Raw genomic sequence first — 21,601 nt, forward strand, 5'->3', positions numbered from 1 at the left:
CTTCAGGCACAGGCAGCTCCTTGTGACTCTGGGCAAGTCACTTAACCCTCCATTGCCCCATGTAAGCCACATTTTTTTTTTTTTTTTTTATTTGTACCCCGCACTTTTTCCCACTCATGGCAGGCTCAATGCGGCAGGCAATGGAGGGTTAAGTGACTTGCCCAAAGTCACAAGGAGCTGCCTGGGCCGGGAATCGAACTCAGTTCCTCAGGACCAAAGTCCACCACCCTAACCACTAGGCCACTCCTCCACTCCAGGGTCTGGCATGAGTGGGAAAGCACAGGGTACAAATGTAACAAAAAAAAAACTAGACCAGCATCACAAGTATGTTCAGAAGTTTAAGAGTGAAGACAGGAAATGCCAACGTCTGAGTTTCAAACAGACCTGTTTAATTTATTTATTTTATTGCATTTGTATCCCACATTTTCCCACCTTTTTGCGGGCTCAGTGTGGCTTACAATAAGTTGTGAATGATAGAAATACAATTTGTTATAATCACTGTCAGAGTGGTTGGCAGAAGTGTCACATGCTCCCAGTTCTACTCCAGACACCACCAGGCTGGATGAAATTCAGCTGCAAGCCAAATGTGGCTCACAAGCTATAGGTTGGGGAATCCTTCCTGTAGAGTATACATAACCTCATATTTAGGTTAAGGCTTATCTCACAGGGCTTTTGAGTTAGAGGAGTCTGTACCACTTTGGCAGCATGCCATGTCTACATTCTTCCAGAGACACAACCTCCAGGAATGTGTACAATACTCCCTATGAGATCTCACCAATGACCAGTTCCCCAAACCTGTCCTGAGGAAACCCCGGCCAGTCAGGTTTTCAGGATGTTCATGACATAGTGTATGTCAGTGGCGTAGCCAGACCCAGTATTTTGGATGGGCCCAGAGCTAACTTAGATGGGACCTTCCATAGCACAGCACAGCACTCCACAGCCCCCCCCCCCCCACCCTGATATAAAAAACAATTATAGATGTTTTCACCTACCTCACATCAACATCTCTCCTCCTCCAGTGTTTGCAAGTGAAATGAAATATGTTTTATTATAAATACGAGGTAGGGGTCCTGTTCCATTCCATGATAACCCTAAATGTGTTGCAGGAAATGCTGGGCCTTTAGAGAAATAGGGCCATATCATAGCAGACACATAGGTTGTAACAGATTCAAGGAATCCCAGCTGAAATTGGGGTAGGGGAGGCCTTCCCTTCTAGCACAGATGTCAGTTGACAGCAGTGGCATAGCCACAGGTGGACCTGGCCCACCCACTTAGGGCACAGGTCCACCCAAGAGTAGCACACGTTTAGTGGTAACTGGTGGGGATCCCAAGTTCCACCAGCTGAAGACTTCCCCCTGATGCTAACGAAAACGCTACTCTCCACGATACCAGCACCTGCGCATGCTGCAGACTGCCAAGTTGGAAAGAAGCATTTTTCTGCCAGGTGAGATATTTTTTTGGTGGTGGGGGTGGGAGGGAGAACACTTCATGCTCACCCACTTCTTGCCTAGGCCCACCCAAAATCTGTTGTCTGGCTACATCCCTGGTTGACAGGAAATGACAGGGGAATGAATGTGTCTGTCCCTTCTGGTAATTTACATCATTGTGGAGCCAGTGCAGAAAGGCTTGTGGTAGAACCGCATGCAGATGTCTGAGAGCGTGGCTGTCACAAAATACCTAGCCATTCACCTGGGGCTAACCCTGCGGCCACTTAGAGGGTCTATCCCCAGCACTGGCGTAGGAAGAGGTGGCGGTGGGGCGGTCCGCCCCGGGTGCATGCCGCTGGGGGGTGTCGGCTTCGCTGCTTCCCTGCTCTCTCTGCCCCGGAACAGGTTACTTCCTGTTCCGGGGCAGAGAGAGCAGGGAACCAGCAGAGCCGACGCGGCTCCCAGCGACATGCACTCGGGGCGGTTCGGCCCTCCCGCCCCGCTTTCGAAGTAAGTATGCGCTCCAGAAGGGGAGGTGCATTCCAGAGGAGGTGGTGCGTTCCGGGGGGGGGGGGAGGGTGCGTCTTGCTGCACCCGGGGGGGGGTGCGCATCAGCGACCCGCCCCGGGTGTCAGCTGCCCTCGTTACGCCACTGATCCCCAGCACAGTTCAGGTCCGCCTGCATCTGTCACTTCTGCTCTACACTAGCACCCTCCTCCCACTGACTGGGTCACAACCACCTCTGGGCGAGTCTCCCGCTCTCAAGGTATTCAATTCCCCGGTGATTTCTAGGACACTGGGGCCACACTCCCAGTGGTTCCACAGTTCCTAGAAAGCACTCACAGACCCAACACACAAGCTACCAAATTCTTAGTGAGTCCACACAAGCAGAGTCAATAAACTAAAAATATTATTGTCATAAAAATAATGAACCGTGAACTATAAAAACAGATGGAAAATGACTGGCAAATAACAGGTACCTGAATAAGAATCAATATAAAACTAAACATTTTATCACTACCTGGATAGTTCCTGGGAAGTACAGGAAATACAGCTGCTCACTGGTTACAGATTATAACAGCTCACAGGGTCTCAGTAAAGAAGTCTTTCTCTACTTCCAAACTGAGACTGGAGAATAAATCCAGTATTTCCAGACTGAATTTGAGCTCCTGGGCCAATTAGAGCCCAGAACAACATTTTTTAAAAGTAGCTGGCTATGTTATTTCATCTCTGTGTTAAACTAAAGAGGGAACAGCCATTTCTCTGTAACAGCATTAAACATAAAACGTGCACCACCTGCTGGCCACAGTGGAGAAATACACTTCATGAAATATTCTTATAATTCATATGCTGGAAAATTCATCATTTCACCACAGTGGCTTCTACCATGAGTGTAATACCACACCATGCAGAAAGTTAAATATATTCACATTTTATTTGCAGAAAACATATGGCTAATGGGAGGGGGGAGCGTGCTGGATGCATGCGCACAAACGTTTTGGGGTAAAGGTGGTTTCTTTGTACACATAGGTGCCAGCATAAATCAGCACCTGATCTTTTGCACCTAAAGATGAGCCCCTGCCTCACAAACGTTTCTTGTACATAAAATCTTTCTGAAGCTCACATTCAGGTGCAGAAGAAAGGCACCAGTGTGTATTTTCACTTTTGGTTTTGTTCAGATATGTACTGCCTTTGAAACTTGCAGGCATTTCTATCTGGTTGGAAAAGACAAATTGACAGTGAAATTTCAAAATCTATGCTGCCCCAGACCTAGTGCAAAAATTCTCATATGCATCAAAACTCTCTGCTTGGTGCAGAAAATTAAATGAGCTCATTATCAGACATTTGAATACAGTGTGTGACCATGTGCTCAGCCCCTGTCTGTATTACATAGTAACATAGTAACATACATAGTAACATAGTAGATGACGGCAGAAAAAGACCTGCATGGTCCATCCAGTCTGCCCAACAAGACAACTCATGTGTGCTACTTTTTGTGTATACCCTACTTTGATTTGTACCTATGCTCTTCAGGGCACAGACCGTATAAGTCTGCCCAGCACTATCCCCCGCCTCCCAACCTCCAGTCCCGCCTTCCACCACTGGCTCTGGCACAGACCGTATAAGTCTGCCTAGCACTATCCCCGCATCCCAACCTCCAGCCCCGCCTCCCACTACCGGCTCTGCTATCCAATCTCGGTTAAGCTCCTGAGGATCCATTCCTTCTGAACAGGATTCCTTTATGTTTATCCCACGCACGTTTGAATTCCGTTACTGTTTTCATCTCCACCACCTCCCGCGGGAGGGCATTCCAGGCATCCACCACTCTCTCCATGAAGAAATACTTCCTGACATTTTTCTTGAGTCTGCCCCCCTTCAATCTCATTTCACGTCCTCTCGTTCTACCGCCTTTGTATCTCCGGTAAAGGTTCGTTTGCGGATTAATACCTTTCAAATATTTGAACATCTGTATCATATCACCCCTGTTTCTCCTTTCCTCCAGGGTATACATGTTCAGGTCAGCAAGTCTCTCCTCATACGTCTTGTTACGCAAATCCCATATCATTCTCGTAGCTTTTCTTTGCACCGCTTCGATTCTTTTTACATCCTTAGCAAGATAGGGCCTCCAAAACTGAACACAATACTCCAGATGGGGCCTCACCAACGACTTATAGAGGGGCATCAACACTCCCCTTCTTCTGCTGGTCACACCTCACTCTATACAGCTCAACAACCTTCTAGATACAGCCACTGCCTTGTCACACTCTTTCGTCGCCTTCAAATCCTCAGATACTATCACCCCAAGATCCCTCTCCCCGTCCGTACCTATCAGACTCTCGCCACCTAACACATATGTCTCCCATGGATTTCTATTCCCTAAGTGCATCACTTTGCATTTCTTGGCATTGAATTTTAATTGCCAGACCTTAGACCATTGTTCTAGCTTCTTCATATCCTTTTTCATGTTTTCCACTCCCTCCGGGGTGTCCACTCTGTTACAGATCTTAGTATCATCTGCAAATAGGCAAATTTTACCTTCTAACCCTTCGGCAAGGTCACTCACAAATATATTGAACAGAATCGGCCCCAGCACCGATCCTTGAGGCACTCCACTACTCACCTTTCCCTCCTCCGAGCTAACTCCATTCACCACCACCCTCTGGCGTCTGTCCGTCAACCAGTTCCTAATCCAGTTCACCACTTTAGGTCCTATCTTCAGCCCATCCAGTTTATTTAAAAGCCTCCTGTGGGGAACCGTGTCAAAAGCTTTGCTGAAATCTAAGTAGATTACGTCCATAGCTCGTCCCTGATTCAATTCTGTGCCTAATGATATGAACACACCTGGCAGTAACTGCGCGGTTAGGCTCATGGTGATTCTGCATCAGCCTGTATGTGCTGCTGGGTACGCTAGCTTCAGACCCACCTCCTGCAGCAGTGATATCAGCTCACCCATCACAGTTAGGAAGCCGGAGGACAGGTGAATGTTATGAACTACTCTGGCTGGTCACAAGATGGACATTGCCGGTGGCAAGGAATTTCACAGTGTGTTACCACCAATCTGTCTTCATTTCCCAATACATCCAACTTGAACCAGTTTCCTAGAGGTGGATTCATATTCATTCTCAATATATTTGTAGAATAGCCAACTACATTTCTGGAGTGCTATATGAAGGCCTACCTTTTATCTACAAATTAACTATTCTTATTTACACGAGTCATACTCCTTCGTGCCTTTCATCTTCTCCTACATAGGGAATCCTCTTCCCTGCTATGCCCAGAACCTTCCTAGATCATGTCACAAGGAAACCCTTCAAGACACAGACACACAGCCACCTCTAGGATGCATGATATAGCTACACATTTCAGACAACGTTTACTGGACCAAGCTGAAACTATTCAAAGATGACATGGTCCAGGAGCAGCTGAGAGCACAAAGGTCCCTTCTTCAGATACAAGCACTTTCCACAGGTCACATGATAGGGTTGTCACTTGGCTCCATGTCAGAAGGAATAGACTAATCCAGTCTTGGCTTTACCCCAACCTAATCAAGGAATTGTATTCTGCTTTTCCCTAGGAAAATGAGAACAGCAAGCTACAGCAAGCAACAGAGTAAAGCCAGGACTTGATTACCCTGTTCCTTGTGACATGGAAACCAGGTGACAGCCCTATCATGTGACCTATCTGAAGAATGGATCTGTGTGCTCTCGGCTGCTCCCGGTCATCTTTGGGATAGTCTCAGCTTGTCCAGTAAAGGTTGTTCCAGCCTGGATGGGAGCAAGTTTCCTTCAGGACCAATATGGATCCAAGAACTTTGCACCCCACCTTCTTGAAAAGACTTTGAGTGTGTTTATTCTTCTGCAGGGTCTGCCAGAGGATGAGTAATGGGCTGTCTTTTACAATCCTGCTTTTACTGCATCCATTCTTTCATGATTATGTCGTGTGGTGGCGCTCCTGAATTTTTCTCTGCACACTTTGGGGGGAATAGTGCCCAGTTCTTCTCATGCCATTCTTGGTATCATTCTCTCCCATGAATCTGTAGGTACTTCTGCTCCCTTTTTTTTTAATACAGCTTATAAGGACTTGGGTGAAACTTGTTTATTATAATGTAGCATAAAAGGAGCAGATTCCCAAAGGGGTGTGGCCACTGCAATTTGTATGCATACATTTTTTTCTGTCAATAATTCACTGCTCTGTGTACTAGGATCAACCCAAGGTCAGCAGGATGAAATAAACCACCTTATATGGCCATATGGCTAGCACACCATCAGTTCAGCCTTTTTAGGGTCCTGGTTTGGAACAGATACGCCTCTGAGGTTTTATATCCTCACTGGAACGTGCATCAAATGCACATCAGGACCTAGTCCCAGAGGAAAGGAACGCCTGCAGGAGTGGTGAGTACCGTTGCAGGAGTTATCTTGGTTCAGGCTGTGGCCAAGAAATCTCACAGAGGGCAATAATACAGCAGGAAGGATCTGAGAGTGATGCCATGTACTGGGGGCACCTAGTCACTCTCTGCCTAGGGATGATTTGGTTCTGAAACCGATTAAAACTTGTTCTCGGATGCTGCTTCTATCCCCAAGGCGTTGTGCAACACCCAAGGAAACACAGCTGCAAGTTCTGGGAACTCTGGGAGCCAGACATCAGGACCGTATTATGCCCCATATCTCTGTGATCCGTTCCTCTCATGCTTCAGGAGAGCTAAGGATCTCTAGTGGCAATATAATTTTTCTTTCTTTGTATGACGTGTTTGAGTGGTATTAATATTCTGCTGCTGATTTTGGGGCTGCGCAAGCAGTAGAAATTCTGTGCTAAATTTGGAAGGCACTTAGTAACAAGAAAAGCTCAGATGCTGGCAGAAAGCAGGGATAAGTGCTAGGATAATTTTCTGAGTCTTGTGTTATTGGAAGGAAGGCTCCTTGCCTCCAGGTCTAATTGAAACCTAGCACTGCTCCTTCCAAAGCAAGGGGCACAAGATTTCCATTTTTGGAAGCAGCTGTGATGCAGGCAGGGAATATGTTTGTCGTGTTTGTACTGGTATGAGGTGTAGAGCTCACTGCACACTTTGATACACGTATCTTGGCAGATCACAAACGTGATATGTCAGGGAAGATAAAGCAAGCAGCATTAGAGAATGTCATTTGTTTTCTTAATAAAAATACTTGCTTTGGAAGTCTGAACGTCAGGCCTGGTGCTGCTTTCAGTTCTGAAAATTTGTGTCTTTTTTTTCCCCTCTCCTTTTGGAGGAGGGAGATCATATTTTTATCTTGCATAGGCCCTGCTTTACTCCCCTATAGATTTTGATAACTGAACATACAACAATCATCCTGTATCCTGTAGAAGTTATATTATCTGGAATCAGGCACACAGGAGCTGTCTCAAAATTATAAGCTAATTTCTGTACTGGACAGTCTGTAGAATTAACTGGGGATTGTTTTCTATAATTAATGGGTTTATGAGCTTGCTAGTGTCTGCTTTGGTTTAGAGGATGTACCCTAGACTCATCCCTTCCTTCTGGAGAATACCTTTAGAGTCAGGAAAGGCTAGTCTGGGCCCTTAGAGAAGACACTGGCAAATCAGGCCTGTATGGTTCATCAATCTGCCCATTAGACATCTCTCCTTCATGTCCTCGGTGGCAAAAGATAGATCTTCTACTGAGCTCGCAGGCTTTTAAGCCCCTGCTCCGAGTCCCTCCTTTTTCATCAGGGAGCCTGGCTTTGGCAGGAAACCTGCTTTCTGCCACCAGAGTCCCCTGATGCTTTGCTGCAACTCCACCACCACTGGGGCGTGGATTCACAGGTTAATGTCAGTTCCGTGCACTTCAGCCCTCCGCCTCATTTCTTATACCTGCCTACAATGCTGTCACATGCCTTTCTTCCTCCCCTTCCAATAAGGTCCTTTTCTGTTTTTTGCTTTAATGATTTCATTCTCCTAGTTGTTTGGCTCCTATAACCTGTGCTGAAAGTGTGTTGCAGATGTCCATATCTCTCTAGCTGAACCCCTCTCCTTTCGTATAAAGGGCCCTTGTCTGAAATTTTGATGTCCTGACCGTATTTATACCATAGCATACAATGTTACAGCCAGAACCTGAGTTGATAAAAGGCTTTCTCTGATCCTTTGTCTGTGGGAGAAGTGTTGATAAAAATCAGGTCCATGGTGAAGAAGGTCAATGTTGGGCACAAGTTAGAGTAAGTGGACGTGAGAATCCAGGATTCTCAATGTATGCAGAAGGATAAGGTAGTGTGATTGCTCTGCTAGTCCACTTGAATTAGTGCCATACCGAGGGCTATGCGAATGGTAAAGCCACACTGGATGAAAATATGGAGAGGCGCAAAAATTGTTCCCTGTCCACCATGTCCTCTCGCTGGCAGTGGCAAAGTGGACAGGGCAAGGGAGTGCCAATGGGCAAATAGCACAGGGTGCAGATATAGCTCAGTACAGTCCTAACATATGCACAGAAATAAAAAGCAGATCATGAAGACTACAAATGTAAAATGATATTTTGTTTTGGACTAACAATACATTTTTGTACTACCTCTTGGGAGCTAATCTGAGGCCAGCAATGTCCAGAAGAAAAGTATCACCTGTTTATTTTTCTTTATTTCTCTGCTTATTCAGAAGGCTGCTATTTTTAGCAGCAAGAACTGTAATTTGTGTTTCTCTAGTGTTTTTCTTCTGATTTGTTTTACAATTGTCCTTGCAAACAGGAACCCGAGTGGATGGTTCAGGGTAGCTCATTTCACATAGAGATTGCAAGAGACATTGAAAGCAACAGTGGGGCATGATCAAATTTCTAGAGGGAGATTTTAGCCAAGTCCTGATTTTTGTTTTTAATATGCTGTCCTAAAACACACCCATTCGTACCAACGCCCTCTGATAGTGTGTTGATTGCTCACAGAAGGAAAAGGACTACAAATCCCACAATGCACTGGGATGGAAATTCAAAACACTAGGGGGACGACATAAGCTATGCTGTGGTTTACTTCTGATTTTCCTGTGATAATCTTACTCTTGAGTGTGGAAAAATTGACAATAAAACCAATGTGCTAGAGGGTAGCCCAGTGCCCACAGAAATTGCATGCAAAATGGCTGAATCAGAAATTGCTCCCAATATTAAAAAAAGTCATGTTAAAGTGTGGCACAGTTTCTTTTTTTTACTTCCTTTGTAGCGCTGAATCTTTACTGCAGCTCAGGGCTGTAAGACAAGTTCCAGGGTACCTGAATTTCTGTGCAGCACTTCACCTTAGATAACTAGATCCGCAAAGTTCCCTGGTGGCCCAATTGGGCCTAGAAGCCACCCCGTCCTTCAATGAAAAAAAATCCCTGGTGGCCCAAGTGGACCCTGAAGCCCCCCTGCTCCCACTGAAAAGTCCCTAGTAAATGGGTATGAAGATATCCCTAGTGGTCCAAGTGGGTCCTGAAGGCCCTCAAATAAATTTCTGGTGGTTCAAGTGGACCCCAAACACTCCCCTTCCCCGACCTTCCTCCACCCGCCTTGGGCTGGAAGACAGGAGTGATGCCCAATTGCTTCTGCCTCACCCTTATGGTATGTTCTGTTGTAATACTAGGAATTAGCTTGCCAAATAAGGGAAGCACTCCCTCATTTGCTAGGCTAATGTCTAGCAGTATGTTCTGATGTCTCTAGGGGTCAGGCACCACCATTTTTACAAGATGACATCATATGAGGAGAACACTGCTGGATGCCTCCCCTGGCACAAGTAATTATTGCTGTCCATGGTGGGGGTGGAGGGGGGTGCCACAGCCTCAGGAGCTCTCTGACCAAGCACCTCCATATGCCTATTATCCCAGGTGCCCTGGAACTGATAGCCTCTCCTCCTGTCAGTGTGTGAGCCAATCCCCAATCAGTACTGAACAGTGGATAGGAATTGGCTTGTGCATTGACAGGAAAGGAAAAAGAAAAAAGGCTTTGCCCAATTCAGAGAACAGCTGCAGGTTACCTCAGTGGTGTGTGCTGGCTTTTCTTTGGCCATCTTCAAATTTTAGGCTAAAAGCCCACATTTATGATGCTGCTTTTAACTCCTAACCCTTACTCACTTATTCAGTACCCATGTTTTATCATTCCCACCTTAGTAATTTCCTTATCCCTTATTTGTCTTCTTTGTCTGCCCTAATTAGATTGTAAGTTCTGTTGAGCAGGGACTGTCTCTTCATATCCAGTGTACTACTACTACTACTTAGCATTTCTATAGCGCTGCTAGGGTTACGCAGCACTGTACAAGTACAGCACTGCGTACGTCTAGTAGCGCTATAGAAATGATAAATAGTAGTAGCACATATTTTTTAAATTATTTTTTTTAGGATTTTGCATACATGTCAACAGTATAATATAAATACCATTTAACATTTTGTTCTTAATCTCATAGAATAGAACCAAATCCAACAAACAATATTGTCCATGCTACCAGTACATTCTAAACCTTAGTCACTGTGTAATATCGGTATCAATCCCCCATATCACTCAACTATACCCCCCCCCCTCTTATCCCTGTCCCCATTCCTCCCTTTGGGAGACCCTCCAATAACTTCCAATCAAATATTAAGGATTCTACTGCTTGCTACAGGTGATAGTGATAACCAGAATGATTCCCAAGTGTGACAAAGTTTCTTTCCCTGCACAGAGGTGATATCCCCTACTCCCAATTTTTCAACTATTAAAAGAGAAATCATCAAGGATTGCCACTGGGAGATGGGGGGGGGGGGGTCTCCTTTGACATCCATGTTAAGAATAGTCATACTGGGTCAAACCAATGGTCCATCTAGACCAGTATCCTGCTTCCAACAGTGGGCAATCCAGGTCACAAGTACCTGGCAGAAACCCAAATAGTAGCAACATTCCATGCCACCAATCCCAGGGCAAACAGTGGCTTCCACCATGTTTGTCTCAATAGCAGACTATGGACTTTTTCTCCAGGAACTTTTTTAAACCCAGATACTGCTGTTACCACATCCTCTGGCAACAATTTCCAGAGCTTAACCATTCTTTGAGAGAAAAGATATTTCCTCCTTAATTTTTTTAAGTATTTCCATTAAATTTAATTGAGTGTCCCCTGGTCTTTGTACTTTTTGAAAGAGTGAAAAATCAATTCAATTTTATCTGTTCTACACTACTCAGGATTTTGTAGACCTCAATCATATCCCCCTTTAGCCGTCTTCATTCCAAGCTGAAGAGCCCTAACCTCTTTAGCTCTTCCACAAATGAGAGGAGTTCCATCTCCGTTATCATTTTGGTCACTCTTCTTTGAACCTTTTCTAATTCCACTATATCTTTTTTGAGATACGGCAACCAGAGCTGAATGCAATACTCAAGGTGAGGTCACACTATGGAAAGATACAGAGGCATTATAATATTCTGGGTCTTATTTACCATCCTTTCCTATGAATACCTAGCATCCTGTTTGCAATACAGAGGTATAATATTCTTGGTCTTATTTACCATCCCCTTCCTAATCATTCCTATCATCCTGTTTGTTTTGTTGGCTACTGCCAAACACTAAGCAGATGATTTCAGTGTATTGGCAACAATGACACCTAAATCTTTTCTTGGGTGCTCACTTCTAAGGTGGACCCTATCATCAGGTAACTATAATTTTTATTATTCTTCCCAATGTGCATCACTTTACATTTGTCCACATTTCATTTCATCTGCCATTTGGATGCCTAGTTTTCCAATTTCCTAATGTCTTCATAATTTGTCACAGTCTGCATGTGTTTTGACAACTTTAATTTTGTGTCATCTGCAAATTTAATCAACTCACTTGTTGTTCCAATTTCCTGATTATTTATAAATATGTTAAATAGCACCAGTCCCAGTACAGATCACTGTGCCACTCCACTATTCACCCTCCTCCATTGAGAAAAATGACCCTTTAACCCTACCCTTTCTGTCCAAAAACCAATCCTTAGCCATAAAAAAACATGACCTCTTGTCTAATGACTTTTTAATTTTCTCAGGCATCTCTGTCAAAAGCTTTCTGAAAATCTACATCAACTGGCTCACCTTTATTTATTCACACCATCAAATAAATGAAGTAAATTGGTGAGGCAAGACTTTTCTTGGCTGAACCCATGCTGACTCTGTCCCATTAAACCATGTTGGTCTATGTGTTCCATAATTTTATTCTTTATAATAGTTTCCATTATTTAGTCTGGCACTGAAGTCAGACTTACGAGTCTGTAATTTCTCAGGTCACCCCTGGCCACCCTCCAATTTTCAGCTACTACAGATGATTTTAATGACAGGTTACAGATCACAAATAGCAGCTCAGCAATTTCACGTTTCAATTCTTTCAGTACCCTGAGATGTATATCATCTGGTCTAGGTGATTTATCACTCTTTAACTTGTTGATTTGGCTCAGTACGTCTTCCAGGATCACTGAGATTTCTGCACCATCACCTTTGAAAACCACTTCTGGTACAGGTAGATCTCTGACAGACCAAAGAGTAGGTGGGTTGGCTCTTACATCTTCTTCCATACAGATCGAAGCAAAGAATTCATTCTGTCTCTCCACTTTGGCCTTTCCCTCCCTAAATGCCCCGTTTGCTCCTTGATGATCTAGTGGTCCTATAGATTCCCTCACAGGTTTTCTGCTTCTGGTGTACTTGAAAAAGTTCTTACTATGTTTTTGCCTCTGTGGCAAGTTTCTCTTCATATTCTCTTTTAGCCTCTTCATCAATGCTTTGCATTTAGCGTGCCAGTGCTTATGTTTCTTCTTATTTTATTAATTCGGATCTTTTTTCATTCTTCAAAGGATGTTCTTTTGGCACTACTAGCCCTTTCACTTTACATTTTAACCATACTGGCTGTCATTTGCTCTTCATTCCACCTTTGTTAATAAGTGGAATACATCTGGTCTGGGCTTCCATGATGGTATTTTTAAGCAACATCCATGCCCAATTTAAAGTCCTAACCTTCACAGCCAATCCTTTTGGCTTCTTTTTAATCATTTTCCTCATTTTATCGCAGTCGCCCTTTTGAAAATTAAATGCTGCTAGAGTAGATTTCCTTAGTGATTTCAGTCCAGATATCAGCTCAAGTCTGATCATGTTATGATCACTGTTTCCCAGTGGACCCAACACCATTACCTCTCGTACTATGCCCTGCATTCCACTATGAACTAGATCTAAAATAGCTCCCCCTCTTGTTGGTTCTTGGACTAGTTGCTCCAAGAAGCATTCATTTATTACATCTAGGAATTTTACCTCCCAAGCACTCCCTGATGTAACATTTATCCAGTCAATATTGATGTCATTGAAATCACCCATTATTATACTGCTTGTCCAATTTGTTAGCTGTCCTAATTTCTGTAAGCATTTCTTCATCTGTCTGTTCATTCTGTCCTGGCAGATGTAAGTACAGCCCTACCTGTATACAGCAGTGGCCGGAAATGGGAGCTGGCGCTGCGTGTTTCGTGGGAGACTTGGCAAGTCTGTGTTGGGTGGGCGGGCCTGGAGGGAAAGAAGGGGATAGAGAGAGGACACAGGATGGAAGAATCTGGAGACAGGGGTAGACGGATGGAAGGATGGGGAGAGCAAGAGGGAAAACAGATGGAAGAATGGGGAGAGAAAGGGGGAGATGGATGAATGGATGCAGAGAGAAAGGGGAGAGACTGGAAGGATGAGAGAGAAGGGACAATGAACAGAAAAGGGTAGAGAGATAGAGAGACACTGGATAGAAGAAGGGGGAGAGAGACATTTGATGGAAGGATCAGGACAGAGGGTAGATGGGTGGAAGGATGGGGAGAGAAAGAGGGAAGATGCTGGGTGGAAGGGTACGGAAAAAAAAGGAAACACTGGATGGAAGGATGCAGAAAGAAACAGGGGAGACATTGGGAGGGGGTCCTGAGACCAGAGAAGGGGAGGGGGTCCTGAGACCAGAGAGGGGGGGAAGGGGGGGTTCTGAGACCAGAGTGGAGGGGGTGGTCCTGAGATCAGAGTGGAGGGGGTCCAGAGACCTGAGAGGGGGGAGAGGGAGGGGGGAGGGGGTCCTGAGACCAGAAAGGGAGGAGGGGGTCCTGAGACCAGAGAGGGAGGGGGGAGGTATCTCTGTCACACACACACACTCTCTCTCTCTCTCTCTCAGTCAGTGTCTTTCTCTCTCTCACTCTCACACACTCTATATCTCACACTGTATCACATTCACTCGCTATGTGTCACACAGTCACTCTCAAACAGTCTCTTGATCTCATACACTCTCTCAGTCTCACAGACAGTCTGTGTATCGCACACATACTCTCACACTCTGTCTCACACACATTCTCTCTCTCTCACACACTCTCTCACTCACAGACACACTCGCACCCACACTCACTCTCTCTTTGTCACACACACACACACACTCACTCTCTCTGTCACACACACACACTCACACATTCACTCTCTCTCTCTCACACACACTCTCTCAAACATACACACTCCGAGGAAAACCTTGCTGGAGCCCGTTTCATTTGTGTCAGAAATGGGCCTTTTTTACTAGTATTGTATATTGTGTGCTTCTCAGCAAGTAATGAAATGTAATTAAAACTCTGTAATGAAAATAACTCTCTTGCTCTCCTAATTATTTATTTATTTGTTGCATTTGTATCCCACATTTTCCCACCTATTTGCAGGCTCAATGTGGCTTACATTATGCTGTAATAGCGATCGCCATTTCCGGAATAAGAAATACAAAGTGGTATTGCATTAAAGTTCATTAGTGACAAAGTGAAGCAGTCAAGTAGAGAGAGTTCGGTTTTGTCCAGTTCTGGTATAAGTTTCATTGTCTGGTATTTAGGATGGATCGTTGTGGTATGCCTTATTGAACAGGTTGGTTTTTAGTGATTTTCAGAAGTTTGTTAGGTCGTGCATTGTTTTATGGTGTTTGGTAGTGCATTCCATAGTTGCATGCTTATGTAGGAGAAGCTGGATGCATATGTTGATTTATATTTTAGTCCTTTGCAGCTGGGGTAGTGGAGATTCAGGAATGTGCGTGCTGACCTTTCTGTGTTCCTGGTTGGTAAGTCTATGAGGTCTGACATGTATACTGGAGCTTCACTGTGTATGATTTTATGAACCAGAGTGCAGATTTTGAACGTAATACGTTCTTTAAGTGGGAGCCAATGTAGTTTTTCTCTTAGGGGTTTGGCGCTTTCGTATTTCGTTTTTCCAAATATGAGTCTGGCTGCTATGTTTTGGGCAGTTTGGAGTTTCTTAATGATTTGTTCTTTGCACCTGCATTGCAGTAATCTAGGTGGCTTAGCACCATTGATTGTACCAGGCTGCAGAATATTTCCCTTGGGAAGAAAGGTCTTACTCTTTTGAGTTTCCACATTGAATGGAACATTTTCTTTGTTGTATTTTTCGCATGGCTTTCTAGTGTGTTGACTATAAATTAAGACTATAAATGAAGAGATGTGCTAGGGGTGGGCGGGAATGAAGACTGAACTAGGCTCTGCTGTGCCTTCTAGAGGCCACAGAATTGCAGCAATAACATTTTGTAATATTCTGGAATAAAGCCCAGCACACAGTAATTTGCATGCCATTAGTTTACAGCACTGTGATGAAAACATTTTTTCATTGCATTCCTTATAAAATGCAATGATGCTCAGCGAACAGTTCTAATGTACAGCTTATTATAAGTTTCCTGCAGAAACTGGGTCAAGTGTCTGGGTGAGAGGGCATGTTCTTCTTACTATTTTCCAATATTGAGGCCCGGGGAGTCAGCATGACTTCCCAAAGTAAAGCCCGGATTGACTCACCCTGTGCTAGGTAACATGGAGTCATCTTAGTCGCTGGAGTTAGTTAGAATTTGTGCAAAGTTGAAAAAGAGTGTGCAGATCCACTGCATGTCTTCTTTGATTTACTCTTCCTCATACCTGTGCTGCCATGTCTGTCTTAAGAAGCTAAAAAAACTACTTTAGTTCAGCATATATTAAAAGCACCAAATAATAGGGTTACACTACAACAAATGGTGAGTATCTAACAGTTATATGGAAATTAACATTTCTTTCAGAAAGAACATTTGATGCTGCATATTTAAACACTGATATCTAAGCACTCCCTTGGAATAATGCCTCCTGGCTCCTAAATGTTCAAAGCTAGAATTATGGTTTTCACATGACACAAAACACAAGGGAGACATTTGCCTTCACTCCCAGTCCTTGAAGAATACCAGTGGGTCAGGTTTTCAGGATATCCCTAATAAATATGTATAAAAGAGATTTGCATGCCTACTACCTCCACTGAATGCAAATCTGTCTCATGCATATTCATAGTCCACTTTGTGTCCAATTTATCCAATGCTGTCTTCAAGCAGCCGAATCACATTCCTCCTCCAAGGCAATCACAAGTTGAACTTCTTCTGATAATTCACTTATATTCCAGCAGAGAGTCAAAATCTTTCCTCAGTCAGAAGTTCAACTTGTGATTGCCTTGAAGGAGGAATGTGATTCAGCTGCTTGAAGACAGCATCGGATAACTTGGACACATAAGTGGACTGGAATCATAGCCATTTATCCAAAATGTGGCTATAGTGCTGTTTGTAGCTATAATAACTAACAGTTATTTGTTGGACATGGTTTAAGCCACTTTGAGTGGTGAATGTTTATTGCATTCAGGTAGCATAATATGGGTATAGGCATTACACCATACTGCTCTCTTCCCATCTCACAAAATCTGAAAATTCTTGGAGTTACCATTGACCGAAACCTCACACTCGATGCCCACGTGAAGAATACAACGAAAAAGATGTTCTACTCCATGTGGAAACTCAAGAGTAAAACCTTTCTTCCCGAGATACATCTTCCGTACCCTGGTACAATCAATGGTAATAAGTCATCTGGACTACTGCAACGCACTATACGCGGGCTGCAAAGGAGTATCAAAAAACTCCAAACAGCCCAGAATACCGCCGCCAGACTCATATTTGGAAAAACTAAATATGAAAGTGCAAAACCCTTAAGAGAGAAACTTCACTGGCTCCCACTCAAGGAACGCATTGTGTTCAAGATCTGCATGATGGTATACAAAATCATTCACGCAGACACCCCAATCTACATGCTAAACCTTGTGGACCTACCTCCCAGAAACGCCATAAGATCATCCTGTAAATTTCTCAATCTACACTTCCCCAGCTGTAAAGGACTAAAATACAAGCTGATACACTCCACCACCTTCTCTTACAAGAGCATGCAGCTGTGGAATGCATTACCTACAGCCCTGAAAACTACCAACGAAATAACTAACTTTCGCAAATCTTTGAAGACACATCTCTTCAACAAGGCCTACAAAGAGAACCCATAGCCTTACAAAACTACCCCACTAACCTACCCAGATATGATAGTCCCCCTTCTATACTATCCTCCCTAACACCTTCCTTCACTCTTCAATTACTTAATCTTTGTACACTACCAATTGTATCTGATATCCTGTAAGGACTATGTCATAACAAAACTCTGTAAACCACATTGAGCCTGCAAATAGGTGGGAAAATGTGGGATACAAATGCAATAAAATAAAAAAATAAATAAAATGTATTGTGTATGAAAGTAACATCCTTGTTAGTTAATACATGTTAGTTGGTTTGATATTTAGATGTGTGGATTAGTCTAATGATATGAACAGTAAATATGCATGAGATATCCTGCAGGTACTGTCTCCATTGCATTTAAGTTTATCTCATTACAGATATCCTGAAAACCCAGTTCAATGAGGATCTCCCACATACCCATATAAGCACATGCACACAAGCACTGCCCCTCCAGAAAACACGTAGCAGGACAGGAGCAGCAGTTTGGAGTCACTTAAACAAGTGTATTATTTTGAATGTTTTTAAATATTTATGCTTTTTTTTAAAGAATTACCATTTTAGAATACATTTTATTTGACCTGCAAGTCCTCTCCTGTTCCTTTTCTCTTCAGCTCAGCTAACACCGGACAGAGATCTAGCACCATCTTTCATTCACACTACTCTGGAATTCCCCCACCTCCCACCCACACACACGTTTTGTACTCATCCTTCAAAGATACTCAGGTCACTGCAGTGGCCATCCAGGGCCAGGGACCATGTAGCCTGGGCCCCTTCTGAATCTTACTACCATGGATCCTGATTCTAACCATCTAGCCATCACTCTCCAGGAGTGTCCTGAGCGGGTAACACGCCCTGAGTGACATGCCCCCTTGCACTCCCATCCCACCCATTGTGTCATGGCCAAGCAGAGGAAGCAATGGACAGGGCATATTTTTGGCACCTCACCTTCCTTGTACCCTGTGCGGCCCCAGCAGCACACACCTGTCTGCCGCTCTGTCACTTTCTTACAATGACCACAACACCTCCTTCCTCTCCCTCCAGGGGCAGTGTATACTGTTTTCACAGCATCCCCAGCCTTAGCTGACCTGAGGAATGGAAGAACCAACCCAGGGATAGGTTGTGGGACCTTCCACATAGTAATGTACAGCACTTATAATCTGAGTCATTGAGTCAGCCTAGAATAGTTTTGCAGATGTATTTATTACTTCTTGTTTTATACTGCATTTTTTATTATTTTGGCTTGGTAGTTTTACATGAAAAAGCCTCTTCTTTTCAAGTTATCTATAATCTGTGCTTTGGGTTATATTGTGCATTGAGACTGCATTTTTCTGATTATATTGTACCCTGCCCTGAGCAATTTTGTGGGTGGATGAGTACTAAGTAAATAATGCAGACACAGGACAGGAGGCAAACCTTTTCCACTGGAAAGTGAACTGGAGAACAGGTCGACACACAAAATATTTCCTCCCTGAAAGGGTAGTGAGTGCATGGAGGTGCCTCCCATGGGAGGTGGTGGGGACACAAACAGTGACAGAATTCCAGGGGTAACTATGGAGGATCTGTAGTTATGAAATACAAAGGAAAACCTTGAGGTTAGCTGGGCTCTGTGTCATTGTACATGAACCTAAATTGAGCAGGCTGGATGGGCCTTTCTGTCCTTATCTGCTGCCATTTGTGGATTGCTACATTTTTTTGTTGCTTTTGTTTTGTTTTTTTATTTCCTTACTTTCTTTATCCAAATAGATCCCTAGATTTAAGCACTTTGCTGTAAAATTTAGATATCTCCCTTCTTTTCATTTTTACTCTAAAACTCCAGGCATCATCTCCTGTACATAAAACCATCCAAAACTAGATACAAGTTGCTCTTAACACACTCCAATGACAAAGTCCATTCTGACATCTACCTTAATTCTTCCCTGTTGTAATGTAAGCCCAATATCTCTTTATGTCTTGTCTTTCCCCAGTGGAGACAAACAATAATATCTACTTACCAGCCAGCCTTGCTCTACAACAAAATCCTGTGGTAAAACACTTCATCAACAACCATCCTTTGCATGGGTTTTGTATTCCATTTTGATTAAACAGCTATTGACGGTGAATCTCCTGCAAGGAGGCTCCAACCCTGGTTCATGGATTGTTACATCTGTGGATTCTCTTCTCTTTCCTGCAGGTACCAGCTCTCAGATCCACCATGTGTGAGGAGGAGACCACAGCCCTGGTGTGTGACAATGGCTCTGGCCTTTGCAAGGCTGGCTTTGCTGGAGATGACGCTCCCCGTGCTGTTTTCCCTTCCATAGTGGGCCGTCCTCGTCACCAGGTATGTGCCAGCCCTTTCTTGGGCTTTTTTGCTCCCTGCATTTAGACTTAGAGCACATATGTTTCCAGTCCTTCCTAGATATCAAAAGACAACATAAGAGTTCATCAGATCAATTATCCAAACATCCCAGGAATGCAGGAATTTCTTTTAACTTGTGGTTCTTAGATAATTTTTATGAATTAATACAGATATTACATTTTAACATATGACTTAGAAGATGATGGCAGATAAAGATTGAAAGGGGCCCATCAAGTCTGACCAGTAAGGTGGTTAGGGTTGTAACTGTCTCTCTGTAAAGGCAACCCCCATATCTTCCTCAAGGGCTGTAACTACCTTCCCTCCCCCCCCAATACATGTTACCCTCCAAGTCTTCATTTAGGATTATAGCTGCTACTTTGTTTAGTTTACCCCTCGTGTCTTCATTTAGATTTCTAATTGCCCCCCCCCCCAATCCCAAGCAAGATATCCCTGCCATACTGTCTTTTATGGTTGTAACTGCCACTCCATGCAGGTTAACCTCCAAGTCTTAGTTTACAGTTATACATGCTGCTTTGTTCAGGTTGCCCCCATGCTTTTATTGAGGGTTGTAACTGTCACTCTAAGCAGGTTGCCCTTCTCCCCATGTTTTCATTGAGGTTTTAACCAGGGGCGTAGCCACGGGTGGGCCTCGACGGGACCAGGCCCACCCATTTTCCCTCCAGGCCCACCCATCCGCATTGCTGTCTCTATCCCTTTTGTCCCACGGAGGCAGCGCTTCCTTCCTGCCCTGTCTTCTCCCGAAGCTCCGCTGCATCGGTCCCTCCCTGCAAGTAGAATCCTCCTTCGCCGGTCGTGCTGCGCTGCCATGCAATTGCACACGCAGCTACGCTCCTCCCCCTGCCGCGTCTATCTGGCCCTCTGTGATGCACTTCCTGTTTAGGGCCGGATGAACGCGGCAGGGGGAGGAGCGAAGCTGCATGTGCATGGCAGCGCAGCGCGACCGGCGAAGGAGGATTCCACTTGCAGGGAGAGACCGATGCAGCGGAGCTTGGGGAGAAGACAGGGCAGGAAGGAAGCGCTGCCTCCGTGGGACAAAAGGGATAGAGACAGTGCGAAGGATGTGGATGGGCGGACCTGGAGGAAAAATGGCTGAGCTGCTGGGATATGGGAGGGAGAGGAGGAAGGGGCTGGAGGGAAGGGAGAGAGCTACTGGACATGGGAGGGAGAGGAAGAAGGGACTGGAGGGAAGGGAGAGAGCTGCTGGGACATGGGAGGGAGAGGAAGGGACTGGAGGGAAGGGAGAGAGCTACTGGATATGGGAGGGAGAGGAAGAAGAGACTGGAGGGAAGGGAGAGAGCTACTGGATATGGGAGGGAGAGGAAGAAGGGACTGGAGGGAAGGGAGAGAGCTGCTGGGACATGGGAGGGAGAGGAGGAAGGGGCTGGAGGGAAGGGAGAGAGTTGCTGGGACATGGGAGGGAGAGGAAGAAGGGACTGGAGGGAAGGGAGAGAGCCGCTGGGACATGGGAGGGAGAGGAAGAAGGGACTGGAGGGAAGGGAGAGAGCCGTTGGGACATGGGAGGGAGAGGAAGAAGGGACTGGAGGGAAGGGAGAGAGCCGCTGGGACATGGGAGGGAGAGGAGGAAGGGAGAGAGCCGCTGGACATGGGAGGATAGGGAGAGAAAGAGGGGTGATGGATGGAAGGATGCAGAGAGAAAGGGGAGAGACTGGAAGGATGTGGAGAGAGAGAGAGGGGAGACTGAACAGAAAAGGGTAGAGAGATAGAGACACTAGATGGAAGGATCAGGAGAGAGGGTAGATGGGTGGAAGTTTGAGGAGAGAAAGAGGGAAGACACTGGATGGAAGGGTAGGGAGAAAAAGGAGACGCTGGATGCAAAAGAAAGAGGGGAGCTGCTGGATGGAAAGAGGGAGAGGACAGAGTAGGGAAAGACTGGAGAATAAGAGGAAGGGGCATGTGGAGAACAAGGGTGAGGAAAAGATGAAAAGCCATAGGTGGTGAATGGACAGGAAACCCTGGCAAGAGAAAGACGAAGGAAAGTAGAATCTAGAGACTGG

At 44.8% G+C, this 21,601-nt stretch overlaps 1 protein-coding gene across 1 annotated transcript in view; it reads left to right on the top strand.

The window, feature by feature from the left end:
• Nucleotides 1-6,213: 6,213 nt before the first annotated feature.
• The window catches only part of ACTG2 (actin gamma 2, smooth muscle), a 42,987-nt gene continuing 27,599 nt past the window's right edge, over nt 6,214-21,601 (top strand). The window contains exons 1-2 of the mRNA XM_030201787.1: nt 6,214-6,319; nt 19,401-19,547. Of these exons, the coding sequence (XP_030057647.1) occupies nt 19,422-19,547 (126 nt within the window). The 5' untranslated portion in view covers nt 6,214-6,319; nt 19,401-19,421. The remainder of the gene's footprint in view (nt 6,320-19,400; nt 19,548-21,601) is intronic.

The sequence above is a fragment of the Microcaecilia unicolor genome, chromosome 4 (genome assembly GCF_901765095.1).
Source record: "Microcaecilia unicolor chromosome 4, aMicUni1.1, whole genome shotgun sequence".
Lineage (NCBI taxonomy): Eukaryota > Metazoa > Chordata > Amphibia > Gymnophiona > Siphonopidae > Microcaecilia > Microcaecilia unicolor.